This window comes from Myotis davidii, unplaced genomic scaffold (genome assembly GCF_000327345.1).
Source record: "Myotis davidii unplaced genomic scaffold, ASM32734v1 scaffold803, whole genome shotgun sequence".
Taxonomy (NCBI): Eukaryota; Metazoa; Chordata; class Mammalia; order Chiroptera; family Vespertilionidae; genus Myotis; species Myotis davidii.
The window spans coordinates 1,568,828-1,577,941 of NW_006295567.1; the positions used below are offsets into that span (position 1 = coordinate 1,568,828).

General features: G+C 59.2%; 2 protein-coding genes across 2 annotated transcripts in view; one reads left to right on the plus strand and one right to left on the minus strand.

Annotated features, from left to right (window-relative positions):
• Positions 1 to 6,858, plus strand: part of MMAB (methylmalonic aciduria (cobalamin deficiency) cblB type) — an 8,192-nt gene extending 1,334 nt beyond the window's left edge. Inside the window, exons 2-9 of the mRNA XM_006770326.2 lie at positions 435 to 496; positions 690 to 783; positions 3,435 to 3,492; positions 4,134 to 4,206; positions 4,413 to 4,510; positions 4,770 to 4,834; positions 5,103 to 5,162; positions 6,455 to 6,858. Of these exons, the coding sequence (XP_006770389.1) occupies positions 435 to 496; positions 690 to 783; positions 3,435 to 3,492; positions 4,134 to 4,206; positions 4,413 to 4,510; positions 4,770 to 4,834; positions 5,103 to 5,162; positions 6,455 to 6,548 (604 nt within the window). The 3' untranslated portion in view covers positions 6,549 to 6,858. The remainder of the gene's footprint in view (positions 1 to 434; positions 497 to 689; positions 784 to 3,434; positions 3,493 to 4,133; positions 4,207 to 4,412; positions 4,511 to 4,769; positions 4,835 to 5,102; positions 5,163 to 6,454) is intronic.
• The window catches only part of MVK (mevalonate kinase), a 34,812-nt gene that overhangs the window by 22,552 nt on the left and 3,146 nt on the right, over positions 1 to 9,114 (minus strand). The gene's annotated exons all lie outside the window — the stretch shown is intronic.

Sequence of the window (9,114 nt, forward strand, 5' to 3'; positions counted from 1 at the left end):
CCCCCCCCCAGAAGCCCTGACTTGGTAGAGTAGAGGGTACAGTTTGGGGTCTGGAGTAAGATGGTCTTGGGTGACCTAGGAAGGTGGGTCTCGTCTTGTGAGCCACAGTTAATAGTAAAATGGTCATGGGTAGTGCCTACCGTTGGAGCTGTGGGAAGACTCCAGGGACAATGTGCTGGCAATTCCTTCAGCACAGTGCAGGGGCTGTGGAAAAGGTGATTGATATGCTATTACTCTGTAGACATGGATGTGGGCAAGACACAGAACCTGCCACAAGGGCTTACAGCTAAGAGGGACATGGAGGGGAACGATGTCAACGAGCATTAAGCATGAGGGAGTGAGTGCTGCCTCGGAGGCCATGAGCAGCAAGCTGGGACCCATGGAGGGAGGAGCCACCCCCACTCACCACCTCTTGATGTCTGTTTTCTCGTTAGGCCACAGCCTCCCTCGAAGACACCCAAGATCCCCAAGATTTACACCAAAACAGGAGACAAAGGTAGGGTGGGGAAGGTGAAAAATGCAGAGACACGGCAGGCTCCATTTTACAGTTCTTTCAAATTCTTTGCAGCCATTAAAAAGTGTGTGGCAGCCCTGGCTCAGTTATTACACTTGAAATAGACATTTTTCTAAAAAGTGCATATCGGCGAAAAAATCTAATTTTTGGCAGCTGAACATTTTTTCCCCCACAGGGTTTTCTAGCACCTTCACTGGAGAAAGGAGGCCCAAAGACGACCAGGTGTTCGAAGCCTTGGGAACTACAGATGAATTAAGTTCAGCCATTGGGTAAGGGAGATGGACTTGGTCTGGAGGCAGAGTGTGAGTTGGGCAGCAGTACAGGTGATCAACACGAAGCCTGTGCGACTGCTGGCTAGTCTGGAGGTTGCCACCCCTTGACGAACCTGCCTCGGCCTGGAAGCAGAGGCATCTGGCCAGTGCCACAGGCTGCCGGGCTCAGCGCCTTCCCTCAGTCCCACACCGTGGGAAGCTGCCCTGCCCGCTGCCCCGGCTCCCTCACTCTTCCCGTGAGAACGTGTGTGCCATTGAGGTGCACATGTTAAGTGAAAGAAGTGAGTTGAGCCCAGTACACAGCGCATTGGATGTGGTCCCTTTGGTGAGCGTATACACAGCCAGGGTTTAGAGGTGGACTCGGAGTTAGTCAGGATTAGCCAGGTCATGCTGTGATAACAGCAACCCCCAAACCTCATGATTCACAGCACCAAAGTATTCCGTGCTCTCCCATCAAGCCCATCACAGGCTGGGCGTGTTTCTGTTCCACAAGATGCCACTCTGGGACCTGGGCTGGCGGGACAGCCTCTGTCCAGGACAGCACCAGGCGTTGTGGCAGAGGGAACAGTGATCACACTACAGCTCACACTGGCTCGGAAGTGACACATCACTTCTGCTCGCATTTCTCTGGTCAGAGCCAGTCACGTGGACATGCCTGACTGCAGTGCAGTGGGAGGGGCAGCACGTAATTGATGACAATTGTCCAGTCCACCAAGCCCAGCCAGCTGCTGACAGGGTGAGGGGCATTTATCTCACGTGCTGCTTTAGGAGCTCTGTGGGTGACGGTCGTGGGAACCAGACAGACCTGGCTTCAGATTCTCTACTGCTGCTGACTGGCTGTGTTGCTTCAGGCAAATCACCTGGCCTCTCTGAGCCTGTTTCCTGTTCTGTCCAATGATCATAGTAATGGCTGCCATCTAACTAGGTTCTGGTCAGGATTGAATAAGATAATTTCATGTTCACCCTAAGACAGTGCCTGGTGCAAGTAATAGCAATGCCAGTGGGTATTTTTATTAAAACTTCCCTGTTTGTGGCTTCCATTTCTCAAGGATGGGCCTGACCAGGTGAGACCTTTGGGACAGATAATGGGAGGTGTAGGTGGTCTTCCAGGAACGTAGAGAAGGCAGACCCCATGGTGTGGGGGGTGGTGGGGGGCAGGCAGACACCAGATGATGTGGGCAGAGGGGAGGGAAGGCGAATCCTAGCATCAGTTACTTAGAATCAGCAAATGGCAAGCCCTCACTTTTGGGTGATGTCGGGCAGGAGACTGGCGAAGCCTCGTGTGGAAGCTCCTGTGTCAGCGCACCTCTGTGTGCCAGGCGCTGCTGAGCTGGGAGCCCCGGCCCTGCTTCGTGGGGCTCTCAGTCTGGTGGGGCAGGGGTGGGGCAAGACAGACACCAGAGGGGTGACCACAAGTGGTGGGAGCTGGGATGGGGCGAGCACCGAGGGGGGGCCTACAGCTGGCCGACATCTGGAGAACACCCCCAGGGAGCACCTGCCACGTGCCAAGCCTGAGGCAATGCTGTGCTGGACAGAAGGTGTCCCAGCCTGGCTCGCCCTCCGTGCACCCAGCGGGGAGGACCAGCCTGGTCGCTGATTACACGTGTGCTTGGTTCTAACGGGAAGCGGGCTGGGGAGATGCCCCGGTGGTCCTGCTTGCCCTCCCAAAGCCATTCTCTTCGCCTCTGTGCCCGGGCGAGGCTGACCTTTATCACCTGGTGGTGGTTTTATGCTGATTCCTCTGTCCTCTGGCTTCCAGGTGGGCCCGGCCAGTGGGAGGCACCGCGGGAGCCGTGAGGGGTCGAGAGGTGCGGGTGTTGCCCGGCTCCAGTTGCAGGTGGTCTGGTGGTAGCTGGGCTCCCGCCTACTCTCTCCCGCTGTGTGGCTCCTGGTGGCGGCCCCCACCGAGGAGCAGCTCTCCCCAGGCTCCGGGGCACCTTTGACCCTCCCTGGTCCCCTCAGGCTTCGGCTCTTGCCGATCTTTGCCTCTGTTGGCAGTTTCCATGACTCGTCCCATGCCCTGTTAGCCACCCCTTTGCACAGCTTTTCTCTGGGAACCCTTCGAAAGCACCACTGTCTGTCCCCTGCCAGGACCCTGATGGCACAGAAGTGGAGGGCAGAGTCCCAGGGAGGCCAGTGCCTGACCTGCCCTGGGCACCTTCCTTCCCCGACCCACTCCTTCCCAGGAAACTCCTATTCGGCCTTTAAAGTCCCACCTGCAGCATCGCTTCCTCCAGGAAGCCCTCCCTGAGCCCTAGCCAAGGCCAGGTTTTCCAGGAATCAAGCCCTTTCCTTCAGAGCACTGGCCTCAGTTTGCAAGTTCACCTTCAGTCATGTGATAGTCAGTCCGTGTCTTCCCCTCCTTCTGCATAGAGCTCACCAGGGAATCGCCTGGACCTGGCCAGAGTAGGCACTGAACAGGACTTGTTGACTGGATGAGTCATGGGTATAAGAAAAGGCGTTTTGAGAAACAAATACCTTTAACCAAGTGGAAGGTTATAAGGTTCTTATTGCCAGCAAGAAGTAGCACTGAGGCTATCATAGCCGAGTTAGCTGAATGGTCCGTCACCTAAGAACCATGGCTTTACAGCAGAGCAGGGCCTGGGATGTTATGTTAGAGGCAGATTCCTTTTCCTTTTCTCTCATAGGTTTGCTATGGAATTAATTGCGGAAAAGGGCCACCCGTTTGCTGAGGAGCTTGAGAAGGTGAGTAACAATTCTTGTTTATCCCTGAGGCCTGGTGACCGTAACTGGATTTGGCATTTGATCATCGCTTCCTCTCTGTGTCACCTGGGACAGTCACTCTTCCTCTGAGCCTCAGTTTCTCCATCTGTAAAATGGGGACACCCAGATAATCCTCCCTCCCAGGCAAGTGGTGAGGATTGCTCCAAGAGAAGGAAATGTAAAGGGTTGTCCCTGGTCTCTGCCCCCCAGGGACATTTGACAATATCTGGAGACATGGTTGCTTGTCACAGCTGGAGGCGGAGGTCCTGGCATCTAGTGGGTGGAGGCCTGGGATGCCGCATGCAGCCTGCAGTGCACATGACAGCCTCCAAAACCGCCCAGGATCGGGGCGAGGAGATTCCTCTTGGCCGTCACTGGGCGCTCGATGCTCATTGTCTTCCTAACCCAGCTGTCCCCACGGGAGCCAGGTCTGCTCTCCACGGGGCTGGCGTCCAGCACGCTGAAAGTTCAGGCAGTTTGCTAATTAGCCTTTCAGTGCTGCTGATTAAAGCTCTGACAACCCCCACCAGGCCAGCCGCATGCCTTGCTGTCAGTTGGCACCTTTGCACGGGGAGCCAGGAGTCAGGATAGATCTTCACTCGAGCCTTCTGTTGCTTCCCCAGATCCAGTGCTCCCTGCAGGACGTTGGCTCCGCCCTGGCGACACCCCGCTCCTCCGCCCGGGAGACTCACTTAAGTAATTTGCTCTCTGAGCCGCAGTGTGTTCTGGGAGGGCCCTGCGGGGGTTGGACTGAGGGGGGACTTTCCTGGGTGTCACGTGGGACCCCGTCAGCCTGGCCCGCAGACCCTGAGAGGGTCGTGGGAGTGGTTTGGAAGGCACCGGGCGGTTTTCTCGATGCTCACGGTTTCCTCATGGCCGTGTCCTACTCCTTGGCCCCTCAGGACGCACCACATTTGAGTCGGGGCGCGTCCTGGAGCTGGAGCAGTGGATCGACAAGTACTCCGGCCAGCTCCCCCCTCTCACGGCTTTCATTCTGCCTGTAGGTACTGGGCAGCCTCCACCTGGGGTGGCTGCAGGCCACGTTCCCCTCTCCAATATTTCACAGTGACAGCTGCCCTCCACGTCCCCTGCCCTCCCAACCCTGTCCTCTCCGAAGGGGTGCCCAGGGGTGTGCCCCGGCGGGGCCCTCTGCATGCAGAACACTGCGTGCTGGGGGCAGGGCCCACCCTCCGTGTGAGGAGCTCTCTGTCTTACCCGTCCACCCATCCCTCCATCCAACGCCCGCTTTCTCCTTCCAGTCGGGCGGCAAGAGCAGCGCTGCACTGCACTTCTGTCGGGCCGTGTGCCGGCGGGCTGAGAGACGGTGAGGGCCCGGGCAGAGGGGGCCGGAGGCAGGCGGGAGGGGGGGTCACCTCTGTGTGGTCCAGCCACCACAGCAGACCTCCTGGTCTGCCCGTCGTTGGTGGTCAGCAGACAGCGGCCCACTGTCTAGAATGTCCACGTAGACCGGCAAGGACCCCAGGTCACGCTGCGGTGGCCGTGACTGCTGGCGGGGATGGAGCCCTGGGCCCTGCAGTGTGCTGATCCTGTGACATTGATCCCGTGTGATGCAGTGACTCCTCCCTTTCCAGCGTGGCGCCTCTTGTCCAGATGGGTGAGACGGATGCAAACGTGGCCAAGTTCTTAAACAGGTACTTACATTGAAACTGGAGATCTCTGACAAATGCGACATGATGGGAAGTAGCAACAACGGACAGGCCTCACTCATTCACTTCATATTCAGTGAGGGCGTGCTGTGCCCAGCACTGAGCCGGGCACGAGCTGCAGCAGAGAACAAGGGGGTACCATCCCTGTCCCCAGTGAGGTGAAGGTCTTGTGGGGAGAAGCTGCTATAACGACCAGCGAAGAAGAACTTCGGAACAAATGGACAGTGCGGTGACAAGGGGCCTGCTTTGTTCTGCTGTGACAGGCGTCATGGTGGGGCCCAGGCAGGAGAGAGACCTTCTCACAGCCGGTCTTCCCCCGGCGAGGCCCCTGGGCAGTGTGAGTGGAGGACACAGCCAGGCAAAGCGAGCTCAGGACCGTCCGGCTTAGGGCCCCAGCACAGGGCCCGAATCACTGGCTGGGCCAGGGAGGCCCCTGTGGCCCCGCCCTCAGCCTCGCCGCCAGGGCCACAGCTGGCCCAAGGCCTTCTCCACTGGGTTCTGCTCCAGCATTGGCTCGTGCAGTTCTAGGGGGGGCAAGGCCAGGCCCTGGGGCCGGCCAAGCGATGGGGACCCCTGGGAGCCGTTCTGCATGTCCAGAAAATGGCCTTAGCCAGGATCTGGAGTGACCCCTTATTGTGGCCCACCCCTCCCACAGGGACACGGCCCAGGCTTTGATGGGTTCTGACCAACTCGTTTCCTCCTGTGAGGGGAGAGGAATGTTGCATTCTTGGGCACAGCCGAGACTCCTTGGGGGCGCTCTTGCACTGGAAAGGAACCGGGAATGAGGGGGGTCAGCCCTGGCACGGCCTGGAATGTGTGGGTTCTTGACTTTGTGCCGGTCCTCAGCCCAGCAGTGTCTGCGTCACCTGGCGTGGGTTAGACCTGCAGAACCGCAGGCCTGGCCAGCTCCCCCAAATGAGAATCTGCAGGTTGTCAGGATCCCTAAGGACTCGTGTGCATGTTAGTTTGAGAGGCACTAGTCCTGGTCACTGGACGGTGCAGAAAGCAGTTGAGACTGGCCCAAGGTCACCAGCCTCTGAGGTTGGGCAGGGGTAGCGGCCTTGTCCCCTAGGAACCCCCCAGCCCTGACGCCAGAGTCGGGCACGTGGCTCTCCCAGTGCCATCCGTCAGGCCCAGGTTGGCCGCTGCTCTTCATCCCACCCGGTGCTGCCGGGGCACATGACTGATTTCCTTCTTGAAGGCTAATGTGGGAAGGACCCAGTTAGCATCGATTGCCCCTTTCAGATCATTCCGTCTGCTTCTCTCTGTCCCTGCAGACTCAGCGACTATCTCTTCACGCTAGCCAGGTATGCAGCCATGAAGGAGGGGAATCAAGAGAAAATATACAAGAAAAGTGACCCTTCGGACTGAACCCGAGGCGCTTGGGAACAATGGAAAGGGGAGCCTTGTGGACCCTCCGGGGTGGCCACCAGGGAAGAGGAGTTTGCCTTGTCCTGGTTCCCGAAGGCCTCGCCTCAGGGCTGGACCAGGGTCTTTTGTCCGTGCTCAGCTGCCTCCAGACCCCCTGCCACTGCCCTCGGGGGCAGCGGCTGCTGGAGAAATCTGCCCGCCAGGCTCTCCTTGGTCTTCTCGGGACTGGGTTCACCTGCAGAAAGGAGGGCGAAGTGATTGCTGTAATGAGAAGGACGCACATAAAGAATAAAAGTGGGAAAGGCTTGAACCGAGTGTGTGTGAGAGTGGGAGGGAGGAAGCGAGCATGAGAGAGCCCTTCCACGTCAACTCTGCGCGTCCAAGGACTGGGAGTGGCCCCAGAGGCCCCTGGGCTGTCCCCAAGCGTGAGAGCCCTTCCTCGCGTCCAAGCTGGGAGTGGCCCCAGAGGCCCCTGGGCTGTCCCTGACTTACTGTGCCCATTTGTAAAGGGGAGGCAGACCGGTGGAAGCGGAGTCGCCGGGAGCCACCCGGCACCGCCTCCATCAGGGGAAGGGCTGCTGCAGAGTGACAGGTGAGGCCTGGGAGCCACTCACCGTGGGCCCACGTGTGCGTGGCGGGGTGCAGCCTGCAGATGCTCTCCCAGGGGACCCTTCCCCCATCCAGGGGTGAAGACTGGCGAGAGAAACACCACCGCTTAAAGGAAGGCATCCTGCCCAGGCAGATGGTGTCAAGGGCTGAGGGAACATTCTCAGCTCAAGACAGTAAGGCCTTCCGCTTCCGGTGAGGCCGGCACAGGCGGACGTGGCCCCTGATGCGCTTGGCTGGTGTATGCTCAGATCCAGGCGTGGCTGTGCTTTATTCCACCTGTCACCACCGCTCCCTCCCTCCGTGAAACGAGGCCGCCAGCGCCAGCTGTGTCCTTGGGAAGGGGATGTGATGGAGGGCGGGCAGGCAGCCTGGGCCCCTGCAGAGTCCACACTGCCAACGGCAGGAAATGAGAGGGCTGGCTCGCTGCGGCTGAGGTGCCTGTGAACCCCATCCAGGGATCACGCGGCTGAGCGCCTGCTTAGCCTGAGGCACCAGGAGGCTGGAGGCTGGGAGGCTGGTCACAGCCAGCATGTCCACCGGCCTCCAAACCGTCTGCTTTCATTCCTACCACCCCGCTGGGGATTTTGCTGGAGGAACAGGCACAAGTCCCTCCTGAGTCCTTTGTTCCCAGCAGGCTTCAGGGGCCCCTTAAGGCCGGGTAGAGCTGCTCAGGTGCCAGTGACCGAGTGACCGTGACCGGCCTGGTTCCCCCTGGGCCAGGGCGAGCCCGGGCTGGTGCACAGCAGGGCTCAGTGTTGGTGACCAGCTGGAGCAGTGGAAGCAGCAGCCTTTCCGGAGGGCGGTGCCGAGCTGCACTGGGACTGCGCCCGGGGGGTTTTGCTCCAAGAGCTGCAGCATCCGGCTCCATGCACTCAGTCTGCCGGCTCCTCAAGATCTCCCCTCGAGGAGCAGGACACGGCGCAAAACAACAGCCCCGACCCGCTCCTAGCCACGGTGAAAGCCCACGGAGGACAGAGAAGCTCTTGAGGACATGCAGCCTCCTAATGGGAAGCTCTTGGGAGCAAGGCATGTGCCTGTCACCAAGTCCTGTCCCCCAGCCCTTGCTGGGAGGGACTGTCACAGGCCAGATGTAACTCAGGTTCCCAGGCACCCCCCGACCCCCCAACAAATGTTCCCTGAGAGACAGCCCGGACCCAGGGCAGACTTGGCATCTTGAGGGTGTGCCCTGTGCCACCAACAGGAATCTGCTTTTCTCCTCTGCAGCGCCCGACACAGCCACCCTGGAGCCCGGGGCAAGAGGCAAAGTGAGCACCCCATGCCCGCTTGTCAAGGTAGCCCCTTGTCTAGAACCCAGTCGGACAAGTTTGCAAGCTCCACAGATAAAACACATGGCCCTCCCTCTCTAAAGCCCCAGGCGCCCGCCTGCACCACTGTCAGCCCTCACGCGTGACTCCCCAGCACCCAGTCAGGCAGGGCGGGGAGAGGAATGCAGGCTTTACTTAAAGCTGGTGCCTTGTGGGTCAGGGGTTCTTGTTTTTGCATAATTGTGATTTTTAAAAGACTGTTTGAAAAAAATAAATGAGATAAGTAAAAAGACTTTGAAAATATTACCTCGATTACTGGAGTTTTGGGCGCTCCCATACATCTGCACCCAAGAAAGTTCCTCGCCGGCTCACCCAGCTCAGGCCAGCTCTCCGGACGCCAGAGATGAGCTGGTGGTTGGGCATCCCCTCGGGCGAACCCGCCATATTGATGGTGCCGGCCACTGCATGCCCGGCCCCCATCTCCACAGACTGCCTCTCCTCACGCCCACGCACCCCCGAGGGGGCAGTGTGTGCTCTGCTTTGCGGGTGAGGGGACAGGCTCACAGGAGCCCACCTGTCTCAGGGAGTCGGCACCAAAATGCGGGCCCAGGAAGTGGTCTGTGACCCCCAGCCCCGTGCTCCTGTTGCCCAGCCGCCGCTGGACAGTCACTTCACCAGGGCCCGGGACAGGA